Source organism: Crocodylus siamensis, chromosome 9 (assembly GCF_052110815.1).
Source record: "Crocodylus siamensis isolate JL-2025a chromosome 9, ASM5211081v1, whole genome shotgun sequence".
Taxonomy (NCBI): Eukaryota; Metazoa; Chordata; order Crocodylia; family Crocodylidae; genus Crocodylus; species Crocodylus siamensis.
In genome coordinates, this window is record NC_143403.1 from 12,468,043 (window position 1) to 12,494,213 (window position 26,171).

At 44.9% G+C, this 26,171-nt stretch overlaps 1 protein-coding gene across 1 annotated transcript in view; it reads right to left on the reverse strand.

Annotated features, from left to right (window-relative positions):
- Positions 1–5,068: 5,068 nt before the first annotated feature.
- Positions 5,069–26,171, reverse strand: part of LOC149857115 (uncharacterized) — a 38,965-nt gene continuing 17,862 nt past the window's right edge. Inside the window, exons 2-3 of the mRNA XM_090063423.1 lie at positions 15,806–15,869; positions 5,069–7,736 (exon numbers count right to left, since the gene is read on the reverse strand). Of these exons, the coding sequence (XP_089919549.1) occupies positions 6,032–7,657 (1,626 nt within the window). The 5' untranslated portion in view covers positions 7,658–7,736; positions 15,806–15,869 and the 3' untranslated portion in view covers positions 5,069–6,031. The remainder of the gene's footprint in view (positions 7,737–15,805; positions 15,870–26,171) is intronic.

Below are 26,171 nucleotides of genomic sequence, written 5' to 3' on the forward strand. Positions count from 1 at the left end.
GCTGAGGTGACTTGGGGTGAGTGAGATAAGAAGCAAATCTTTGAGTAGGCAGGGACAGCGAAATGAGGCCTGCATTGGCGAGGTCAACCGGTGCTTATGCGTTGGTGCCGCCAGGCAGGCCTTGGGTTCCTTGATAATGACCCATGCTTTTGGGTAGGGGACTTGCTGGGGTGGGGTGGGCTTCACCTCTCTCCTAAAGGCAAGCATGTCTTCTCTTCCAGGTTGGCTGATCTTGTACGGCAAGCTTTAAGTTAGCATCGCCGGGGTAGGGGGCAGCAGGAAGATGAGGAGACACCACCTGAGCAAGACAGGTGACAAATCCAAGTGCCCAGGTACGAAATCCAAGTGCCCAAGTCCAAACAGTCTCCCGAATTGGGGGGTGGCACACGCAGCTAGGCAAGGCCTTAAATGCCTATATACCAATGCTCATAGTATGGGGAATAAACAGGAGGAACTTGCCCTCAGAATACCCAGTTCAGACCCAGCCATAATAGAGCTTACAGAAACTTGATGGGATTCATCCCATGACTGGGCAGTTAGCATTAGGGGCCATAGGCTTTACAGGTGGGATAGAGAACGAAGGAAAGGTGGGGGTCTGGCGCTCTATGTCAAGGAGCAATACATATCCTCTGCCAGCAAAATGGGATCAGAGGGGCAAGCTGAAGTGCTCTGGGTCAAGATACAAGGGGGCCATGGGGAGAGGGATCTAATGGCGGAGCTCTACTACAGACCCCCCCAACCAAGGGGAGGAGCTGGACCGGGAATTTTCAGGCTGATTTGCAGACGCGCTTAAGGCAAAGGATGTAGTCATCATGGGTGATTTAAATTACCCGGACATCTGCTGGGAGGAACAGTCAGCCAAGTCAAACTGTTCCAGAAGTTTCCTGGCTGAGATACAGGGCCTCCACTTCATTCAGGTGGTGCACAGTCCCACCAGAGGAAGTGCCCTGTTGGTCCTGGTCCTGGCCACAGGTGATGACTTGGTAAGGAGCCTCCAGTTCTTGACTACCTGGGTGATAGCGATCATTGCTTGCTGGAATTCACCATCCAGCACAGGGTGTCAAGGGCCTGCAGCAAGGCAGTAGCCCTAGACTTCAAGAGGGCCGACTTCAACTAGTTGAGATTAGTGGGAGAGGCGCTGGGGTTCTTGAGAGCAGAGGAGCTCAGCGCCCAAGATAAATGGTCATTCCTTAAGGAGACAATACTCAGGGCCCAAGGGGTGACCATCCCAACAAAAAGCAAGGGGGGGTAGGAGTGCCCAAAAGCCCCCCGGCTCACGAAGGGTGTACGGGAATGCCTGATTGCCAAAAGGGCGGCATACAACCGGTGGAAGGGGGGTGCTCTCTCCAAAGAGGAGTATACCTCCTCTGCTCGGGCCTGTAGGGGGGCTGTCAGGAAAGCCGAGACGGACATAGAGCTAGGACTTGCGTCCAAAATCAGAGATAAAAAAAGTCCTTTTTCAAATATATAGGGAGGATGAAGAAAGCAACAAAAAAAGTGGGGTCCCTGCAAGATCCTCTGGGCAATCTGGTGGTTGCGCCAGACGAGAAAGCAGACCTCTTTAACCAATTCTTCACCTCCGTTTTCTTGGGCAGAGACCAGGACTTCCCCACCATGATGCAAGATAGACTCAAGGGGAATGCCTCCAGACCTCAGGTTGGGGAGGACTGGGTTAGAGAGCTTCTGGAGGGGCTGGACGTTGAACACGGGAACAGCGGGAATCAGCGGGTTGAGATGCTTTCCACCCCAGGGTGTTGAGGGAGCTAGCGGGGGTTATTGCAGGGCCCTTGGCATAGCTTTACGAGCGCTCATGGTGCTCGGGTCAGGTGCCCGATGATTGGAAGATAGCCAACGGGGTCCCCATCTTTAAAAAAGGGAGGACCTGGGCAACTATAGGCCCGTCAGTCTTACCTCAATCCTAGGGAAACTCTTTGAGAAGGTCATCATGGAGCACATCTGCAATGGGCCAGCCTCAGGGATGATGCCCAAGAGCAACCAGCATGGTTTCATTAGGGGCAGGTCATGTCAGATCAACCTGATTGCCTTTTATGATCAAGTCACAAAAGCACTGGATGCACGTGTCACTGTGGATGAACTCTTTCTGGACTTCAGCAAGACACGGTCTTCCACCCCATCCTCATTAAAAATTGGGTGACTGTGGCATTAATGCCTACACAGTCAGATGGATTGCAGATTGGCTGAAGGGTCGTACTCAGAGGGTGGTGGTGGATGGGTCATATTCAACTTGGGGAGCAGTGGGCAGCGGAGTCCCCCAGGACTCGGTCCTTGGGCCCACGCTGTTCAATTTTTTTATCAGCAATTTGGACAATGGGGTGAAAAGCAACCTGTTTAAATTTGCTGATGATACCAAAATTTGGGGTGAGGTGAGCACACCAGTAGGAAAGGAAAGACTGCAGCAAGACCTGCATAGGTTGCAAGGGTGAGCTAACAAAAACAGGATGCGTTTCAATACTGACAAGTGCAGGGTGCTGCACTTGGGCAGTAGTAACCAGCAGCACACTTAGAAGATGAGAAACTCCCTTCTTGAGAGCATGGAGGAAGAAAGGGATCCTGGAGTCAATAATGACTCCAAGATGAACATGGGCCGACGATGAGAGGTCACGGTTGGCAGGGCTAACTGCACCTTGTCGTGCATCCACAGGTGCATCTCAAGCAGGGCCAAGGAGGTGATCCTCCCCTTCTACGCAACACTGGTCAGGCCACAGCTGGAATACTTTGTCCAGTTCTGTGTGCCCCACTTCAGGAGGGATGTGAACAACATGGAGAAGGTCCAGAGGAGGGCCACCTGCATGATCCGGCGACAACAGGGCAGACCCTACAATGAGAGACTGCAGGACCTGAACCTGTTCAGCCTTCACAAGAGAAGGCTAAGGGGGGGGACCTGGTGACCATCTATAAACTCACTCATAGGGACCAGAAGGGTTTGGGAGAGACCTTGTTTCCCCTAGTGTCCCCTGGCATAACAAGGAATAATGGCCATAAGTTGTTGGAGAGTAGGTTTACATTAGACATCCATAAGAACTACCTCACAGTCAGGCATTTGGAAATGTTCCAAAGTGCCAGCAGACCCGCTTGCATCTTTGAACCCATTTGCCCTATAAAACTTCATAAAAGCACTTGAAAACGCTCCAAAATAGCATCTCCTTACATGAAGTACTCTTGAACTATTTATTGGCAGGGAACACAGGACAGAAAGCAGAAAACAGAGCAGCAGATTGGGCAGGAGAATGGGATCTGGGTGGCATTTAAGGAGGGTGAAGTACTAATTTGTGGTGTGCCTGTTAAAAAGATGGCCCCCAATGATATAGACTGAGAGACAATCAAGTAAAATCACTTATTTTATAATACTGTAGTCCACAGAGTTGCTTGAAAACCTGGAGAGAAGGATTAAAACAAGTTTGCAAGGTTTTCCCTTCTCTTCCCATGGAAATTTTGAACCCTTGAATTTTAAAAAAAGCTTCCTCTTTGGCCCATCTAAAATTGTTGCTGAGGCCGACTTCAGTCCTCTATGGCCCTTGAAAAAGCAAGCTTTCTGTATAGGCAAAATGTCCATGAGGGTTGAGTCAGACTGAAGGAGTAGCCCCCTGGATATTAAGGTACAGTGCAGAGCTTCTTTTTCTTTAATGTTTTGTTGTTATATAGATTGTGAAGAAGGCCTGGCTAGGCAGAGATAATGCACTTCCCTATCTGATCTCTCTTCTAAGGCTGCTTCCTCTCCGGAGGGAATCAATCAGAGACACTAGACATGGAAAAGACCAAATAGGTCATTTAGTGCAGCTCCCTGGAATGTAAGAGACACAGACACGGACACTGAGTGAAATTAAATAGCCCGTGTAGTTTTGCAGCCAAGAGAGGAAAACAGGAACTAAAAATATTTACTTAGTTAAGCTTATTCTCCAATTTATAGAGAGTACCCAAAAGTTTAGTATCAATAACTCCTTAATAATGTAGTCTGTTTCATCATTTAGACTTATGCTAGTCCGTGCACGTGTTCATTATGAGGACCATTTCCTGCCTTTGATTTCTTTTGCAGAAGTCCCTGTTGATTTCAATGGGAATTTAAGCTTATGCAGATCAGTGAAAGGACACGGTCGTTGCTGGTGACAGTTGCTGAAATCAACAGGAAATAAGTAATGGACAGCTGATAGCAAACACATAAACAGGTGATGTGGGCACATATTATCTAAGTTTTTTAAGAATTCTGAAAAGCACTGTTTTGAAAAAGAGAGCCGTAATGTACATAGGGAGCCGGCAAGGAGAATAATAATATCGCCTGGGAAGAAATAAAGTAATAATTTTCCTGAGTAATCTTTCAAGTTGGCCACAGTTTCCTTGTGACTTTTATTTTTTAAGAACATACTAAAACTAAGTGGTATTTGGTGTTTTCCATCCACTGCCCATTAAGTTGTTGTTATAGGAAATTTTACATTAAACATCTGCTTTAGATGCTTCTACTAGATATAAACCATTTCCTATATCATTAAGTGACTACCCTATGCATCGAACCAACTCCGGAAAATTGGTTATTACAGAACTGGTTCCTGAACAGAGTGAGCTGCAAATTGATTGATATCCTCTATATCTGAACCAATAAAATTATCCACGTAGAATCCTATTAAAAGGAATGGCTGCTTTCTATACCTTCATCTCATAATCCCAGGATGCCCATAGAAACTGGATGTTGCATCTTTTCTAATGAAAATTTCTCTATCTCCTTGTTTAATAAAACAGAAGAATGAAAGTTTCTCACTTGTTTGATCCATTAAGCACTTTCTCCCTGCTACATGATCACAAGCAGCTATATAATATTGAGTTGTGACACTGAAAATACATTTTTATATCAGTATAACCTCTAAAGGAAAAAATATACATGTAAAAGTCACACGGTTGCTTGAGACCCGAATAATTATTTTGTCATGGTCAAACATTCTGTCGGGGAAAACCGAAGGATCGGGCCCCAAGGTCACGGTGGGCCGGGGTGGCAATCAGATACGGACAGGTGGGATTAGCGGCGTAGAGTCTGGAGATAGGGACTCGGAGCGGATTGAGAAAGACAGGTGAATTTATTTGACTTACGCTTCGGGCGTAGGCAGAAAGGTCTTCAGTTACAGTTGGAACACAAACAAACAATTAACAACAAAGGGGTCTGTTGGCCCACGAGGTTCAGTCCGAAGACCTAGTCCCAGGGCTGGTCAACAGCTCATAAATGGGGATTACACACAACGAAACAAACAATAAAACGAACTGTAACACGGTGATGATGAACCGCGTGACGCCAGTCCACAGCAATGGACGAATCGGGTGGTCGTATGAAAAGCCGAGGTCAGTAGCCAGAAGATGCAGCAGCGGAGACGTCAGTTGGAGGGATGAGCAGAGTCGTAGGTGGTGAAGGAAGCCGAGGTCGATGATCCAGAACCGGGTTAAACAAAGTCCAGAGGGTGATCCAAAATCGTAAGCCGTTAATCAGTTCGAAAGGTAAGTCAGGAAGCCAGATGATCGTAGTCAAAACCGAAATACAATAAGCAATAAGCCACCGAAGGAGGAGATCAATAGGCCCTGAAGCCTGACTGAGAGAACAGTCCCTGCAGCAGCAGCCTCTGTCTCTAGTCCACGCGATCTCTCCTCACACACCACCACACACACCACCACCACCACCACACACCACCCCGAGGGAGGGGCTCACAGAACTTTTATATCAATTTAGTAGCCAATCAGCGTGCTCTCCGCAGAGAAATTTCTAGTCCGATTACCTCATGTCAGGTTCTGACTGAGCATGCTCTCAGTCAGGAGCTGACACAATCTGAGCATGCGTCTGTGGGGAAAGTAGGTCAGCAATGATTGACAGCTCCGCAGGTCACCCAGGGGGCAAGGACTGGGTGAGCCTTGGAAATTTCCACTCACAGCTTCAAACCGCGCATGTCAGTTTAACCTCTTCTGTACTGGCAGCACATACTCAAAAAATTTCCATGACATGCCCCCTTGCTGTCAGCACAGAAGCTAGAAGGCCGAATTATACCTCCTCCCCCTCGGTGTTGTCGTCGTTCCGAAACTTATCGGGAGAGGGAACGATGGAATACACGTGTACAGACAAAGCTGAAACCTTCCGTGTCAGAATCTTAGAAATACAACTAACAATGAGAACGATAACTAAGAACACGAATAAAAACGATAACAATGGTGTTAACAAATTCGTTAGCCATGACGACACATTAAAGCCCAACCAATTGAATATTCTAGACAGCCATCCTTTTCCTATTCCCGCAATGGAATTGACCTCCTCTGCAATTTTTCGGATTTTGATGATTTGACCTTGTAGTGGGACGCTGACATTAGGGATGGCTATGCAGCACATATCGTGGGACAGATTCAAATACTGGCACAGTCCTCCCTGCTGGATGAGGAGTGCATCTAGCGCCAATCGGTTCTGCATAGTCATGCGCGACACTGCTTGTAGCTGTTGGTCTACGAGGTCAAAACCCGTGGCCGTATGATTTGCGAGTAACTCAACCTGCTCAGAAAGTTGTGCTAATGCTATCCGGGCTTTGGCGATCGCGAGTCCCCAGAAAAAGAGACCCTCAAAACCCCAACTGAGTCCCTGGGCAACTTTTTCCCCACTCGTTAAAGAACTCCACACCGGAGTACGAGATCTTTTATCTCGGTGTGACACAAGGGGACTCGGCGGGTGTGCCGTGGAAGCCTGTAGAGGTGGACAAAATAAAATCGAACTCAAGAAACACTGTACACCTGATAATGTAGCTGGTAGGGTGGTGTACAATCGCCCGTCCGAGCATGCCCATACCATTCCCAAAGGTGCTGGTGTACTCAATTCAGAGCATCGACCTGGGGCAGGAAAAGCATGCCTAGTCCTTTCCGGGGGGCCGGATTGTCTAATGGGTTGTTCCACACCATGGCAGAGAGCACTTACTAACACCGCTCGTAATATGGGGTAATAAAAACTAAACAATGAATTGTTCCCCCTGGGTCCTGGCTGAGTTAGATCAATTGTTAATGATTCGTTCCATACCACCAAGGGAGTAGTCTTTACGAGGGGTGAGAGAACGACCTCAGGGTCGGAAGTTTTCCTTCCCCTGGGAACGAGGGTGAGGTGCCAAGGTGGGATAATTGAGCGGGGGTCCCACTTTAGCGACATGTCTGGTCGAGACCAATCCTCACCTTCGGGGTGTATCCCCCATGGGATAGTGGAACAAGCGCACGGAGCTTCCCTTTCCCAGCACTCCTCACGAGGTGGTCGAGTGATTAGCGAGAGAGTGGTGAGATTAAATCCACGGGGCCAAGTGTAACTAGTCAGAATATAGCCTCCTCCCATCAAGGGGACAGAGATATTGATAACATTCTCCCCACTTTCTGAGACCTTGGTAAACCATGTTTCGATGTCAAACGGTACTGAATATGGGATGAGGACCGAATCCTCTACGGACAGAGGGATTTTAAGACACGCGGTCAATCCCTTACCATTCTCGTCGTCTCCCGTGGCATTAGCCCACATTGACAACAAGTACAGAACCGAATTTTGAGACCGCTCAGAATCTGAGATCGATACCGTAGATACAAAAGTAACATATTTACAACACATCAAAATCCAGAGTACTCCAAAGTCCTTTTGTCTTCTTGGCATCTTTGTAGCCTTGTCTGATTTAAGTTGTCACTCTAATTTCCAGGCTCCTCTCAAATCCTCTGAGGAATGATCCGATAACCTGAAACGACAAACATAAACAAAACAACAGAACGTGTCCTTTTTATCTATAGACCTCTTTCTCCTGTACCTTCCAGCACTTAATAAGGGACAAACAGTTGCCCCCTTGCTGGGAGGACAGGAGCTGTGACTTTAAGTAGTATCATTGGTATGGTTAACGTCTTGTGGTAGAATCGTTTCTGTATTAGAGCGTCTCGATAGCCAGTTGTGGTGGGTGAGTATGGTCCGTCCGCTATCTGTAAGGGTGACCAAGTAGGTGTTCGGATAGCTCTCTGCAGATTGTATTACGCCTTGCAAAACTTTAGGATGGCGATGGTTATGGTCTGGAAGGGAGACCCACACTAACTCGTTGTCTGCAAATTTCTTCTCCCATGGTTCGACTGGTTTTTCCGTAGATTGTTCCCACAAGGGTTTGGTCGCATTCAGATTAATTAGGATCTCATGATTACGGACTGTCCAATTTCGATAACTCCCATTTCCCGTTACTCGGAGCGCTTCTTTATAAAGTCCTATGGCCCGTTCCACAACCCCATTGGACTGGGGATGGTAAGGAAGATGATGATGCCATGTGATGTTATATGACCTAGCGAATTTTTCAACAGTGTTTGATGTAAAAGGTGGCCCACCATCCGATTGTATTGTGGTGGGAACTTGCCACATCGCGAAGACGGCGGTTAAGGCTGTAGTAACTGCTGCGGCGTGGGACTTCCGAAGGGGTACGACGGTCATTAGCCGAGAGCCGAGATCAATAACGAGTAGCCCCTTATTTGGGACTGAGGCTCCAGGTAATGGCCCAAAAAGGTCGACTTGCCAGGTTTGACCTGGGTTGAAATTTTCTTTTGCGAGGGCTCCTTGTGTGCTCCTCGTTGGATGTACTTTCTCCTTTGCACAGGCTGCGCAGGCTTGGACTACGCGCCTCCAGTCACGATGTAAGCCATACTGTGGCTTTTCTACTATGGTCTCACGCCATCGGGAGTAGCATGCCTTGGGGCCTGGATGACTCCATCGCTCGTGCAACCAAGTGAGGTAGGGGTCAATACAAATGGGTTCGCTCGTTTCGTCTAGGGTGAATACTTCATCATTAGTTACTAGTCGTGGCCTGGGTTCGCTCGTATCGTCTAAGGGGAGTACTTCATCAGTAGGTACTAGTCGTGGCGAGGGTTCGCTCGTATCGTCTAGGGGGAGTACTTCATCATTAGGTACTGGTCGTAGCAACTCATCGATTGTAGCGTGTACCGGGTCGGTGTCATTCCTATGGGAACGTGTGTGGCGGACTAGTGGTAGGATCGTGAACTGCGACAACAGTCGGTATGTGTCTTCCCAAATGTCAAGGTGTTCAGTCGGATTAGTCGTACCAGTTATTATCTCGTAGATGTAATGAGAATCAATAGCGATGATTGGGACAGGGAGAGTCGCGTCGTGGTTTTCTAAGCAGTGCTGTGTAACTGCACGGAATCCCAGGAGTTCATTACGTTGGGCTGACTCACAGCCGGGTTTGATATCGTGTATGCAGCATGGATGACAATAAAAACCATACTTCCCGCCTTCACGGGTGGAACCATCCGACGCCATCCAAGCCGGCTGGGTTGTTCCGTACAATGTGAGGTGTAGTGTTGTGTCAATGATCGGGGGCGGCGGTAGATCCTCGTACTTCCATGCATTCCAATGGTATAAGTGATTTAAGACTAAAGCACTCCATGTGGCTGGTTCTCCATGGAAACATGGATCGGGTCGGTCGTGAGCTAGGCGAGGTATCAAAGTTGCTCCTACTGCCTGCAATCGCCCTTGGCCGACAGCGAGTGGTTCTGCCAGCTGAGCGGCTAGGAGGGTTTTGCCTATGGCACCATATCGATGTTGGTTCGTGCGGATGGTACGATGAGCGAGAAATACTAAGTTTCCATCTGTATTCTTTACCGTGGTGAAAATGTGCTCTGTTGTAAATCCCACCGTGACCGTTAATGGCGAATCAAAATCAATCGCGTGAAGATTCGTTCCCCGAATAGATATTACGAGGTTGTGTAATGCTTTATCATCCTTTGGGGTCCAGGGGGTTTGGCGCCTGGACTTCTCTCGAATTTGCCTCTGAATCCGAGCTATAACTGGGAGATGATCAGGAGTGATGAAATGTCGGACCCAATTCAATCTTCCCAGCAGGGATTGAAAGTCTACCTTCTTTGATAATTCTTTGTTTTTCCATAAATCAAAGGAGAGATCATCATGGGCCACGCCTTTACGGAGGTCACGAGTAAAGGTAGTCCCTAAGAACGTGATCTCACTCGTCGGGTGCAGTTGAGATTTTTCTTTATTTACGATCCATCCTTCAGTAGTTAAATGTTGGATGAGATCGGTCGTGACTTGGATTACTTCGGTTGCGTTCCTCCCCATGATGGCGATGTCATCGAGGTAAGCCCAGATTCGGATGGACTTGGCGATTTCGTTGCTTTTGGTGAATCTGTCAAGGGTGTCATTCATAGCACTGGTGGCTAAGGCTGGAGCATTTCGATAGCCCTGCGGACATACGTTCCAGTGAAACATTTTCCCTCTGATGCACATGTTGAGGATACCCTCAGAGTCGTCGATAGGTATGGAATAGAACATGTTCTTCAGATCTATAGTCGTGCCCACCCAGTCATGGGCTTGATAATTGGCCATCTCATATAGGTTCTGTGGCAGCGTACTCGATGAAGGTTGGGTCAGTGCTACACAACGTCTATTAACCTCACGGTAATCCACAACGAGGCGTACGGCGTCTGGTCTTCCAGGCTTTGGTATCCCCCAACCTGGGGAAAGGTAAGTACTCGCCTGTATTCGCCTGATGGAGCCTTCACGGACCAAGTCGTCTAGCAAGGTGTCCAGAGGATCCTGAAGATGCATTTTCGTTGGTATCGGAGTATACCGCCATAGGGAGTGGATTTTTAGCGAGGGTGTATGCCACTCTGGTCTAGGTACAGTCATGATAGGTAGGACTTCTGACACCTTATGTTTCAGTTCCAAAGTGCGAATGCCAGGGATTCCTAAAATGTTCACGTTCCCGAGGACCGCATCCAGTCGTTTGGGATGGCCCTTGACGGTAAATTTCACACGAGCTGTTGCAGTAGCAGCATTGAGGCCTTGAACCATCATTACCTTGTTGGTACGATGATGTGGGATCGACGGTTTGATGACATTAACCTGGGCCCCTGTATCTAGTAGGAATCTTGCCGTAGTGATGTCGTGTGGATCATCGGGGTTCTGTATCTCTATTGAGGCGTACGGTCGAGGATCGCTATCAAAGAGTTTCATGTGGTTCGTCGCTACCAATATCTTTTGTTTTCCGGTTCGGGCTTCCATGTCTTTTTCTCCAACCCTCTCCTGTACTCCTTCAGACAAAATAGTTTCCGTTACGCTTGGTTTTTCTTGGTTTTGTTTCGATTCGTTTTGTGTGGTTTCGTTATGCTTCAGACTTTGTTTCGTTTTGGTACGTTTTGGTTCGGTTATCACGGTTTCTTCAAGTTCGGTTTGTGTTCTTCGCTTTACTTCGGTTTTTTCATTTCGTCGTTTGGATTCGCTTCGTTGAGTTTCGCTTCGTGTAGATTCGTTACGCTTTGGTTCGTTTCGTTCTGGGTTACGCCGTTTCAGTTCGGTTTGTCCGCTTAGTTTTGCTTCATCACGTTTAAGTTCGCTTCGTTTCAGTTCGTTAATCGTTTCCTCGTTTGAGTTCAGTTTAGATTTGTCTCGCTTACGTTCGTTTTGTGTTACTCCGAGTTTTGAGTCCGTTTGTCGCTTTTCTGAGCCGGTCAAGCCATCGATCGCCGGACTTACGCCGATGGCGATCACTCGTTTTTTGGCTTGGTCTTCTCAACAAACCCTAGAGCTCTGGCAAGAGCTCGCTGTCCCTCATCTCTTAGGGCTCTCAGTTGTTCCTTACTTAGGCCCGACTTGTCTAGAAGGAACCCAAACATGGCTCTTTCTAGAGGGGTTCTCTGCGGCGGTGAATAGCTTGCTCGGGCTCTTTGCTGTGGAGGTGAAGAGGTTCGGGTATAATACTTTTTCGGAGTTGTGGGTGAAACTCGGGGTTGCTTTCGGGGATATTCCCTTCTGTCACCCCCTCTTGAGTGGTTGACAGGATTTTCCACTGAGTAAGCACATTTTGATTCCCATTCCCTTTCCTCCACAGAATGTACACTCTTTTGGGGCTTCGATTTTTCCATCGCCCCTCTCAGCTGATCGAGTTGACCCAGGGTATGGATTACGGGTCCGTTTACTGATGTACTTAGCAAGAGTCTTGCTGTTATACTTTGACTTCCTCCGTATATTTCCGTGGCTGCATCAACCGCTTCCTGCAGACAGGGTACGTCTCCAGATGATAATACATATCTGTGAGGCCATGCCCCCTGCACCTGAGCAGGTGTCAGATTTAGAGCTTGGTGGGCTGGGTTCCACATGGCATATGAGGCTCCGATCACTGTATACACCAGTGAGGTAGCACTCGCACGACCCGCATGTCCCTCGTGCCAGGTGTGGATCTTCCTCTGAAGTGCCTCGGTAACCAGAGCTGGAATGGGTATTGGCCAATAATAATTTGCCAGCACTGGCACCGGGTCCACTACTTTAGCTCGGCTCCAAGCTGAATTGCGCACGAGCTGCAAGGCTTCATCTTGGTTGATGGTCTCACTCCCTGCTTCTGCTACTAGACGCCCCAACCAGGCAATCGGTGTTTCATCATTTCGTATGCCGGTTTCCTTCTTCAACTCATTCATCTCAGAACGCGTTCTGGTTCGTGTCGTGATGGTCTGTCTTGTCTGACCCTGAGGATCAGTTACCCATTTTTGAACTGCAATGGGAAAAGCAGACACTAATTCTTCGGTGTAATCGTTGTGTTGTTGGCTTGGTTTATTTCGTGTTACTCTTATGAAGTCGTTCTCAGTTTCATCAGCACTTATAGTTTCGTTTGTATAATTCATCTTGGTTACTGGTTTAGTCATTTCTATTAATCCGTTGCTTGTGTTTGTTCCGATGGTACTCGTTTTAATCGTTAAGCTTCTTGTTGTTACATCATTCGTATTGGTTCCAATAGTATTCGTGCTCACTCTTGATTTCCTTATGGTTACGTTGTTAGTCTTATCTTCTCTTGTTGTTTCAGTTGTTTCCGTTCCTATGCTGTGCTTAATTACTTTGTTGCAGTCTTCATTGTCCGTTTGGGTGCAATTCTCGCGTACGTCCTCCTGGTGGCGCTGGCTGACGTACGGAGGCGGTGGCTTGCGTACAGCAGGTGGCGCTGTTGCGGGAGGCCGGCTCTCGGTGGGCGGAATCATAGACGGGGTTTTCCCGGAAGGCAGGCTCGGGATGGGTGGAGCTGGGCGTCGTGACGTCAGCATCGGTTTTGGCGCGCTGACAGTTTGGTCGGTGCCATCTTGTAATGGCCGCTAGGCCAATTTTTGTGTCACAGCTCTGGTTGCTGCCATGAGCTGGGCCCTAGTGTCAGTTAGCTCCCTCAGTAAGACAACATACTCCCGGAAAAGCACATTTATTATACGGCCTTTCTTCCAACGGGGTCCCGACCATTTTATTTTTCTGCCGTCCTTCTCCAGGCACTCTCGTAGCTGGACCAAGAGCTCATGCCCCCTAGACCCGATGGCAAGGGTCGGGCAGTTAAACCCGTCAGGAGGGGTATCCTCACCACCCTCCTTCACATACTTTATGCACCGGGCAAATTCTCGATCCGGGCCTGAAGTTGCCATGCCCGAAGGTTTCTTACGGGCCAGGGCTACGGTCCCGGTCTCTCCCCTTGGGCGGTAAACGGCCCGAGGGTCCTGGATAATGCAACCCAGCGCACTTGGGGTGAGCCGAACGGCCCATTCTTCCCCACTTTCTCCCCGGAGGGACAGGTACCCGCTCACAGTTCCTTCAGCCGGTGCGGCCTGATGGAATGCTATGTGGTCCCATAAGTCCTCGGCACCGATGGTCTGCCGGACTCGGTTGCTCCATGGGCAACTCCTTATAATCTCCGACTCCAATACGCCTCCCATTGATCCTGTTCGTGACGCCATGTCGGGGAAAACCGAAGGATCGGGCCCCAAGGTCACGGTGGGCCGGGGTGGCAATCAGATACGGACAGGTGGGATTAGCGGCGTAGAGTCTGGAGATAGGGACTCGGAGTGGATTGAGAAAGACAGGTGAATTTATTTGACTTACGCTTCGGGCGTAGGCAGAAAGGTCTTCAGTTACAGTTGGAACACAAACAAACAATTAACAACAAAGGGGTCTGTTGGCCCACGAGGTTCAGTCCGAAGACCTAGTCCCAGGGCTGGTCAACAGCTCATAAATGGGGATTACACACAACGAAACAAACAATAAAACGAACTGTAACACGGTGATGATGAACCGCGTGACGCCAGTCCACAGCAATGGACGAATCGGGTGGTCGTATGAAAAGCCGAGGTCAGTAGCCAGAAGATGCAGCAGCGGAGACGTCAGTTGGAGGGATGAGCAGAGTCGTAGGTGGTGAAGGAAGCCGAGGTCGATGATCCAGAACCGGGTTAAACAAAGTCCAGAGGGTGATCCAAAATCGTAAGCCGTTAATCAGTTCGAAAGGTAAGTCAGGAAGCCAGATGATCGTAGTCAAAACCGAAATACAATAAGCAATAAGCCACCGAAGGAGGAGATCAATAGGCCCTGAAGCCTGACTGAGAGAACAGTCCCTGCAGCAGCAGCCTCTGTCTCTAGTCCACGCGATCTCTCCTCACACACCACCACACACACCACCACCACCACCACACACCACCCCGAGGGAGGGGCTCACAGAACTTTTATATCAATTTAGTAGCCAATCAGCGTGCTCTCCGCAGAGAAATTTCTAGTCCGATTACCTCATGTCAGGTTCTGACTGAGCATGCTCTCAGTCAGGAGCTGACACAATCTGAGCATGCGTCTGTGGGGAAAGTAGGTCAGCAATGATTGACAGCTCCGCAGGTCACCCAGGGGGCAAGGACTGGGTGAGCCTTGGAAATTTCCACTCACAGCTTCAAACCGCGCATGTCAGTTTAACCTCTTCTGTACTGGCAGCACATACTCAAAAAATTTCCATGACACATTCAAGGCATGTTCATAATATGCCTTACAATATATATATATATATATATATTAAATTTCCTTTAGCATCTCTCATATTTTTACTTCCTGAAGATTTACCAAATGACATCATCCCCACTTTTCCAAAATTGTTTTTAACCTACAATTATCATTTATAAAAAATGCCTACTTATCACATGAACATATACAAATAAATATGTTGAAGAGACATATGTGAGTATCCATCTCAAGACTTATTTTAGTTTGCAGAATTTGCAATGCCTAGTCTCTTTGACATATGGATATTTTTCCAAACCCAAAGATATCAATTTTAGTATAACTGGGTGCATCTACCCATCTGCTTTACTGCAGAGTTGACTAATTAGCTCCACAGTTAAACATTACTGGGTGTGTCTACACATGGGCATTTAATGGACATTAGGTTAATCTGAGACACATTAAAGATGATGTGATACTTGCTTTATGCAGGCATCAAATTTAGGGGCGATTAGTTTAAGCATATTAAGTCACATGTAGATGCATTAATGTACATTAATGCAAGGCCTCCTGCTGCGTTCCTGGGCACACATGTAAACACTGTGCCTAGGAGCAATAAACTCCAGCACAAACTGCACAGGAGTATATTGCTACATGCTAACTGCATATTTAGATGCACCCATTGTTTACGAACTATAGAGCAAATATCATATGTTTGAATTTTCAGTACTTCAGTAGCTTCTTGAATGATTTATATGAATGATTAATTTATGAACAGCTACCATGCAATTGCTTTTCTTAAATTTTAACTTAGTATCATGTTGAACAGTAATATGAGGTGCTAGCTAAATCACACCGGCTTGAGTTAAACATCAGTCATTACACAGAAAACTGTTTACTTCACACATTACTTCTGATCTATCTACAACAGTCAAATATAGGCAGTCTACTGCAGATTTGCAGTTGTGTCAAGAAGTTTAACCTATTGGTGCTAGAAATTTTGGAAATGTAGGATTAACTCACAATTTGAGACAGAATTGAAATCCTTGTCCTCAGAGTAGGAGTGGGTGAATTCAAGATGTTATTTCTTTACATGACAGAAGTTTTGAGGAGGAAAAATAGAAATAAGAAAAGTTTTAAAAGCTTTGATTTCATTTAGTTACATCAGAACAATTTTCTGTATCTACCTAGAAACATCACGGTCACGTGATGTTGCTACGTAGAAATATCATAGGTCATGCAGAACATCTGCATCTTCCATGACCTATGGCTTCTCAGTAATACATTACAAACTGGGAACAGAACTAGATCTTCATATTTTAAAGAGCACAGGCTGCTCACACTGGATGGACTGGAGAACATGTTGGTTCTGCTTGGCAGTTTGAACTCATTGGGCATTGTGAACAGTTCTGAAAATCTTGATTCAGGTAATGACATCTGACAAGTCACAGGTTTTATTGGGCTGAATAGAGCAACAAGCATTGAATTTTGCTAAACAACCTTATTTAGATTTGGAGAGCGAGAGAAATTGGGTTTAGTTGCTGGCCCCAACCCAAGAAAAGTGAAACATTTTAAAGGCAAAAAACAGTGATACCGAATTAGAAAATGACTAGGATCTGTTGAAGGAAGGAGTTGGGGGAAAGTAGGTACAGTAGAAGCTTTGTGGGCTTTGAATGGGGTAATGAGGCTGCTGGTTATCTAAAAATTCTGGTTATCTGAGAGTTATACCTGCCCCCAGCCTGCAGCAGCAGCCTGTCCTGCCCCACACAGATCCCTTTCTCCTCCCCCACCCCACAGACTCCCAGCAGCTCCTCTATCAGCAGCATCACTAACTCATGTAAACAACAGAAATCCTTGATGCACATGCTGGATAGACTCAGCAAAGATTCTGGTTGCTAAAATGAGGATTTGCATTAGGGGATATTGGAAATTCCAGTTAATAGACTATTTCGGTTAGTAAAATACCAGTTAACACAGCTTTTACTGTAATTATTTTGTTAGGAAAGCAATATATTTCATTAGGATTTGCCTGGATATCATGTTAACTTAAAGCTGTAAGAAAAGGACACACTACCAGCGTGAACCTGAATTGAACTAACCTCCTTCACGGAGTTTTGCAATAGCTATATAGAAAAGACTGGTATGTTTTACATAAAGCTAGAGACCATTCACCCTACAGTTACCTAAACCCAAACACTCAGCACAAGAAAAACTTTCCCACATTGCCTGTACTCTTGCCAAGCAGAAATACACTCCTAGAATGTGCATACAAATTATGGAGCATGACTGACAGAATACACACAAAAGATGCTCTCTTTTCCCTAGGTAGTCTAAATAATAAAGGTATTATTTTGAAGCTGGAAATTCTGCTTTGATCTACCTTTTTAACTATAGAGAATATAAAATAAACAGCATATTATCAGATAGAAAAAAAATAATCAGGGGAAACTGGGGTGGGGGGGGGAAGGTTTTGGTTATAACTAGGCTAGGGAAGAACACACAGAACCACAAACATACCTGTGGGAGAGCATCTTCCTTCCACTTTCTATATTTTATAGCTGTTACTTATTGTGTCATGTTTACCATGAACTTGTGCAAAGGAAATAATGCTATTCTGGTTTATCATTACCCTGGGCCCTTTATAATAGTAAAGGGGATACTAAATACTACTATTCTGGGAGGGTAGAATTTTACATCCATTTGTCACCATTATAAATGACTAGCTGCTGAACAACAGACTATGACTCAGCCTTAGTGTGCACTGTATTTCTCTGGCAGACCCCCTAGCAGTGTCTGCTACATCTAAATAATAATATGAGACAGCTTTAATATCTTTTGGAACATGCATAACTGCAAATAAGAAAATAAAGCCAGTAAACCAGAAGATGTTTTTAATTTTGTTTTGGATGAACCCTTAATTTTGAACACTCAGAGAATAAATATTATCACAAATATTTGAATACCAGGAGTTTTCAAATTAAATACCAGGGTACAAATTAAATACAAACAAGTCAAATAGGATCCAGTACTTTTCCCACTGATGTCAGCAGCAAATTTTAGTAACTTCAGGAGAAGCAGAATTAGGCCTATAGAGATACTACTCAATCTTGATAAGCAATAATACATACTGAAATTTGTGTCTTCACCATGAATAGCATTAGCTAAGTAGATGAAGATATGATAAGAAAAGTGAAGTTGTTAAAAAATGAAAGACAGATAAATCATTTATAAAATTGCCAGCTAGGATTTTGTATCATCGCTGTGGCCTTTATTAGTCAATTAACATTTCTAACAATAAGACTGACATTGAAGATAAAAATCACATTTGGCTTTACCAGATCTAACACTTGTGTCACCTGACATAACTCTAAACTACTACTATTCAGCCTTCAGCTATTAAAATACTCTTAATTCTTTGCCTTCCTTCCACTGACCTGACATTGCAAGTTACTTGCCTATCACCTAACCGTTGTGTATTCCCCCTACTAGAAATTATTCATTACAGTGAATAACACAGTATATCATCTATTATCTCCAAATGAAAGAATATGATCTACCCAACCTGTTCTCCCTTCCCTTTAATCTTTCTGTTGAAAGCTCCTACATCTCCCTGCAGATGACTATGAGGAATGATTGAAATATTTCTTTTAGGCTGATGATTTCTTTGCCCATACATTGAATGCATGGGAGCATTTTACTTGTCTCTATAGCTGCACAATGCTGAAAGTTAATCGCATAAACTATTTCTTCAGATATAATGCTAAGAGCTAAGTTACCAAAGTGCCAACAGTGCTTGCACATGCAACCAGGCCAAGTTCATTAAGTAATTTTCATGAGGGATATATCTATATCTATCTATATCTGACTATTCAACTTCATATGGCTATTTTAGGAGTAGTCCAATATCTAGATATATATATTAGATATTGGACTACTCCTAAAATAGCCATATTAAGTTGAATAGTCCCAGTGGGATGTCATGTCCAACACCAGCTGATCATACAGGACAGAGTCCTGCTGAAAATATGGTATTTAAAGGTTTGTTCTGGGGGGAGGGTGCGTACGTGTGCGTGTGCACACTATATCTATATATGCATTAGAATGGTTTAGGGTGGGCAGCAGGGGTTTATTCATCTCTAAAAGCCTGGATCTCCCACAGTATTCTGAGCCATCAGAAGCAGACAGGCTGTGTAACACAACAAGGCCAATGGATACACACAGCCTGGGAAAGTGGGGACATGTACTATACTGTCCCATAACATGACATAAGGTGGTATCAACTCGCAAGACCCCAGAGCAGGGTGCTGGAGTTTTTCAGTTTTGGGGGAACAGACCCAATTACGAGGACACTGGTAAAGCCACAAATTAGGATGTGGGCAGGTGAGAGGTTTATGAAAGTGGAACTTTGGCTGACAACACGGAATATGGACAGTTTGATGAACGTAGAGAGTCCAGTCAGCAATAGCCACAGATGAAGTCATCAGGAGAGAAGAAGTATACAAAAGAAGGACTTTGGAGCACCAAAGGGTCCTCCTCCCCTTCTCCACATCCTCCCCCCTGAGAGGGTCCCTCATCCCTGGGAGGGTTCCCTGAGACCTTTATGGAGAGGGCACACCACCAGCCCATCTCATCCATCCCCCTGGAGGGGGGTGTGGTCCTTGGCATCCCACCTCCAGGTTGCAGACATCTGCCACATAAGAGAGAGCCTTCAGGGTGAAGCCTGCATCCTGGCCACATGTTTCTTGACCGATAAGACCCCTAGGATAAGTAGATATATAGAACTGCTAGATTGTTTGTATCATTTCTTTTCTGTTTTTCACTGTGTATCAAAAATATTGCCTATTATCAAATGGAAAGGTTGCGGTCAATCTGAGGGTAGGTCCTCTGCCCCCACCCCCTTCCAAAGATGGCATCTGGATTCTAAATCAAGAGCCAACAGTAAACACCTAATTTTTTCTATGGTTTATGAAGGCAGCTTGTTATACTTATTTTTTTCTCCGAGACTGGACTTTGCCCTTAACCAAGGTCTGGCTTTTTCCAAAGCTGCTTAGAGCCTTAAATCATGCTCTTCTTCCATTCCTGCCACCCCTAAAAACAAAATGTCATCTAAATAAATATTAATACCATCTCTATCATCCATAATATTGTGTATTTTTTCAGATGCGCAACAAAATCCAACAGCAATCTGTGGAAATTTTCTTTCAAAGGGCATGTTTAATATGAATTCTCAGGTTTTTTTTCTTTTTCTAAAAACATTTGTCAGAATCCTGCTGTTACACATCGAGTGCAGAAACATTTTCCAAGATCAGCCATCTCCCCCAAACTTTCAGCTACTTTACATATGAGGAAATGTTCTTTATGAGAACAGCATTGGCTGTACCAAGCACTGTTTTCATGCTGTACACCCAACCTATTATGCCATATATAATATTTCACGAAGGAAAAAACTAGGCAGTTACAAAAAATGTAAAGGGCGTGTCCTATAGTTTTTCCTGGAATTTATGTGGATTTTATTTTCTCCATTTTTTAGCTAAGTCAAGTGACAGGAATGCCGAAGCTTGATTGTTTCCATTAATTTATGGACATCTACCTTTTGGTTTGTGAACAAGGAAACTGCTAAGGTTATTATGGACAGATTTTTCTAGATCCCTTTATACAAAGCCTGCATCATCCACAGTTCATCCCAAAGCATACCAAACTCATGTTCAAAATGCTTTCTAAGTGCAAACGTGCGACTGCAGTATTCATGGCGAAAGTTTCTATGTTATTTAAGCTTATATTCTCCCTGATGTTGATCTCCCCAGTCACCAAAGCACTTCACTAATTAGGTCCCAAATGCTTATAGTAACCAAAATAACATAGCTATCTAAAGCATGGTTCATCATTTTTACAATACAAATCATGATCTACAGTGTTATATCTCTGAATCTAAAGTATATAGTGAATATGAATAGGCATTAAAAACCAAATACAAAAGCCATATACAAATCAAACACTAAACAGTTTTGGGAAAATACTAACCTTCTAATTTAATTTTCTGGTAACTTTTGAAAACAACCAAGCATTTTTAGCATTTTCATAGCATCAGCAAAATTTGAGTTTAAAATATAAAGGATTAAATTAACAAGCATACTTGTGAATTCAATAAGCATTAGCAACACTTCACAGGTTGAAAAACTGAAGGAAAATGTACTGACAAAAAATCAAAATGAATAGCAGAACCAAAAAACAGAGTCCTGATTTCAAACCTATTCTTTTAAAGCAACAATACAAAATTGTTACATCAGTGGGATCACAATACTGAATAGTTAATTTTGTTACATCTCTGCTTGCATAGATTAGCTGATCTCATTTGTATTCTGATGTCTGGAGTAGACACACATTTCTCCAAAACTTCATATTTCCACAGCTCAGCATCTGGTTACTCAGTGAGAAAAATAAAGTGATGAAGGTTAGAACATCCCTAGGAGGATCAGCAACATCTGCTGAAGTGAGATGGATATGTGGCCCAGGTGAGAATTCACAAGGTGCCCCATTATAAATAACAAGGCACCTTCCTAAGCTAATTATTTACACTGGCTTTTTTTCCCTGGCGATATTTTTTATGTATTATAGAGTGATATCTCATTGTACACAGAAAAAACAAGATCAAGGAAATAGCAGAGACCTTTAGAAAACAAGCAGGTAACTGACGAAAATGGAAAAAAACTGGCTGAGTATATTTTGAGGAATGTTAACAAGAGAGACTATAAACAATGAAAGATACTCTAATGCATCTCCAAGGACATATTTTTACAATCATGTGGGCCACACATAGACACTCACTGGGTTCTTCCAAATCAATGTTGGAAGAACTCAGGAACAACAGGGTTTAAATTGCTACTGAAAGGTTTCTTCTGGGAGACTGACCATCTGCACATTATTTCTTGGCTTAACTCCTTCTCGTGACTGGAGTTCCTGCTGCAAGAAGCAGGCAGGGGCTTTGCCACACTAGTATCTCTTCTCAGCTCCCAGGCACTAGAAGCCAAGTGCAGGAAATATAGACCCTGCTTACTTTCCACTTGCCCCAGCCACCAGCTCAGCTGAGCAGTGTGGGCAGCGAGTTGGGCTTGCAAGGCTGGCTGTTGGCCCTGCCAGTTTCCCCTTGCCTTCTTGTGCTACTGGGCGGGGGAGGGGTGGAGACTGAAAAGCAGGCGTGGTCATAGTCAGGCTTGCAGACCTCACTTTCAGCTATACAGACTTCCTCTTGTGCCCTCCACTCCCTACCTCCTCCCACATTACTCAGCTGAGGCAGTGACTTAAAAGCTGGAAGCCAGGTGTGAGGTGGCTGTCCCCAAGCTGGGGTCCTAGCCCTTGATAGCTTCTCTTTGCCACGCAGCTAGTCTGCAACAGAGAAGGATGAGGTAGACCCCACATAGGTCTGGGTCAGCCTGAAGAAGTGTTGGATAAGGCAGGCTGCCATGTCCCTATGGCAAGTCATAGCAACTGGGTGCTCTGTTGCCTCTCCCCCCTCCCCTTTCATCCCCAGCTGACTCCAAAGGTGTAGAGGAAGGTGGGAAGAGGAGAGGAGGGTTATTCTGCTGGGGAGAACCAGGAAGGTTCTCAACATGAGAAAATTCTCCCTTCCTGCAAGTCATCTAATGGGTGGGATGGGAATGGGGGTGTGGAGAGAGGGAGGGGAAAGTGGGGGTTTGTAGGGAGCCAAGCATAGGCATTCTCCTGTGGGGGAACTGCTCTGTGGCAACTACATCTTTTCAGCAGCTGCCAACTGCTACTTAGCCTGCACCCTTCCCAGGCAGGGAAGAGGACAGACTGGATGCATTTAATGCACAGAAAGCTTACTGATCAGTAAAATCCTGTGCAGTAAGCTTTTTGTGAGAGCATGTCTACACATGCACTGGTCAGGAGTAAATTTGCTCCTGACAGGAGGAGTTCAGGGCAGAGATACTCCTGCCTTACTGTCCTGCCATATGGCAGCTAGGGGGAGCTCCAGGCTCCCCAGGTGCCAGCCCCAGGCTGGTAGAGCACAACAGGGTCAGGCCTGGGCTGCAAGGGAGAAGCTATTTCACAGCCCCATGCCCTGGGGCTGGGAAAGTGTCCCCTCCCCGATGGCCATTTCCCAGGCTCTTCTGATCTACTGATCATGGCAGAGGGCTGGAAAATTGTCCCCTTCCCCACAGATGTTTTCCATTCCTCTGCCCCAGTCTGACAATTGGGGCAAGGAGCTGGGGAACAGCTGTAGGGCAGTGAACAATTTCTCAGGCCCCTACCCTAATCAGCTGGTGGAAGAGCTGGCAGTGAGCCCTTGCCTGTGCAGGGAATTCCCACCTAGTTGGGGGCTCACTGCCAGCTTCCCCACCAGCAGGACACCTCCCCGCCAGCCTCTGGCTGAGTGGGGAAGCAAGAAGTCCTGAAGCTGCTCAGCTCTATGCTCCTGTGGGGAGCTGAAGTCCCCGCAAGACTAGTAATGGGGCGGGGGTGCAGTGTGGGATCTGCTCCCCATGCCGAACATCTCTTGGCTTCTGGAGGAAGCCCTGAGCTGAGCAGCACTAGAACTAACATACTTGCTGGTGTGGCAGACCAGGAGCCAATTTTTTCCCAGTCAGAGTCTACACGAGCTATATTGTGCAGTAACTACTGTGCAATTAGTGTAGTGCCTGTATTTACTGCATATCAGAGCAGACTGGATTAAGCGAGTCTGCCAGAGAGTGGTAATTACTGTGCTCCAGCAGACTCCAGCATCTTGTTTATCAGCACCCTTCCACTGAAAAATAGCAGGGATCCCTGCCGCCATTTTTCAGCATGGGGACACTAATACACAAGATTTTTTGGAGCTGCTCTAATTAAAGCACCCCTCCCACTTCTAAAACATATACAAGTGCCCTTAGTTTACTGCACAGTAAAGCATCCCATGTGGACACACCCAATATCAATTATTAAGTTTCCAAAGGGCCCTCTAGTGCACCTCTGGCTGGAAAGCTTGCCTATTTGTCAAGAAACTTCTATACAGCGATAGCTCCAGGGCCATTTTTCTACCAGAAGACATTTCTTGCTGTAGAAATGGACATCAGTACATAGCCATCACATCTTTCCAGAAACCATACATTGAGGAAAGAGTTTTAAGCAATGTTGTAATTTTTCATCATAATGAATGAGGAGAATGTTATTTATACAAGCTTCATTAGCTATTATCTGGACACTATAGCTGGCAGCCCTCAGGATGAAAGTGTTTTATGACAGTGATACAGTACTTTTACCATCTATATTACTGAATTCTGTCAGCAGAGATTAAGTTGGGTCCAGGTCTTAACAGGTTTAGTTTAGAGCTGGGTGTAACAACCATTTATTTAAACAGGGTGCACACAAAAGCGCGGCAGAAGATGCACAATCAAAAAGAATAAGGGATGAAAGGGTATTCCCTCACTAGACATAACCCTAACTTTTAATTCTGTTACCAATGTTTAAATAAAAAAGTTCTGGAAATCTTAGAAATGCTGGTTTCCATGTATGCTAACGCCATTATACACAGCACTGGCTTCCATGAAAACTGGGGCAGTATTACTGAAATGATTCCTTGGAGGACACACCTCAACTTTAAGTGGACTCTCTCTGAGAAAAGCTTTGTATATACAGATAGCATACATGAAACGATCTTATTGTCACCAAACATAGACTACAAAGTGGAGCCCAGCTGTTCATTCATTTCAGACACAGCACTGATCTTAGTTTATGTAAGGTTATGTTTCCAAAGCAATTTCCAAAGGAAAAGATCTAGGGACACTCACTCTAAAATAAAAAACTGGAAGTTCCATTCTGTGGGAATATGAACTATATTGCCAAGGAGTTCAAAGACCCCTTCAATCCATGTGAAATACATTTCTACAGCAAACTTCATTTCTGTAAGAAAGATCCATTTTCAAGAAAATGCACGTGAAGTTGCATTCTCAAGATTGAAAGAATACATCTGTGGAACCTAAGTTATTTGCACATGCTTTCTAGACTCCGGTACATGTGAGAATGGGGCTCAAACTTTTTGAAAATATGGGAATTAATTCCAAATTTCCAGGAATGCATGTACCATAGACTGATCTGCACATTGAAGGATATTATTGCAAGTACCAGGCTTTATCATTGCCTCATTTCCTTTCACATTGACATGACTGCATCAGTTATTTGGCCTACCAGCCAGCTCTGAGTGACAGAATAAAAGACAAGTGAAGTTTTACTGAAGCAGTAAATATTCTATACAATATTGGAGTAAGAAACTAGTCACATCTGAGGAAGATTTACATTTATAGTAGATGTAAATGAACTGTCCAAGAAAATGAAAAATACAGATGTCTCCATAATTTACTAGCAGACCACCTTGAAAAGTTTTAGCATACCCTGAAGTGATTACCAAGATAGCCCTGCAGATGATAGGGGTTTTGCATTTGCTAGAGATATTGCTTTCTACCTAGATCAGGGAAAGAATAAATAATGTAATCTAAGAGGCCATTCTCATTATGTTAAAAATATGCAGAATAAGACAGAACTGACAAACTAGGAGAAGACAGCCTTATAAGAGGGAGAACATTAATTAATATCTAAATAACAAGGTTGATTGCAAGAAAGATTATTGATTTAATTACTTACAATATGCGCCACTAGTTCCCCTACCTCGAAAAAGGAATAAAACTCTGAAGTGAAATATGTAATTAGAGAGATACCTGCTGATACTCCTCTCGTTGTTGCAGTCTCCATTAAATGAACTCCTTTTTTGAGATACTTATAACTTTGTTAAAATGAAATGTATTCCAGTTAATACTTATGCCTATATGCTATCTTAGTTCTGTGTGTGCAATTTCCACTGATATCAATGGGCATGTGTGTAACAAAAGGTGTGCGCACAGCATGAAAGATCACTGCATGAAAATCTCAGCCACAGAGCGAGCATATTTTTAAATATAGGGGGGGGAAAAAAAAAAAAACATAATTTTTGGGTCAGCTTACTTTGATTTTAAGTTTAAAATTGTGCACCATGTTATCCATGATATAGTCCTTCACAACATGTTGGGTGACAATTAGCCTGTCTTGATTGTTTAGATTCACAGAGAGTTATCTAAGACTTCACTGGTTTCAAATTTGGTCAAGTTACACCGCTTTGAGCTTTTTTAATATAGGAAAGAACAAAAAAAAAAATTATTAAAAACTGAATTAATGATCAAGTTTCATCCCCACTTGGTTTAAAAAAAAAAAAAAAGCATGAAACCACAAGTCTTCTTGTCCTAACTTGAGAGGTTACATTTACCCATGGTTTCTAAGGTAATGGGCAGCCATTGCTTTTCTAGTGAGAAATGCACTGCAAAGAGAAACAGTGAGACCATTCAAGCCATTTGTCATGGAAAAA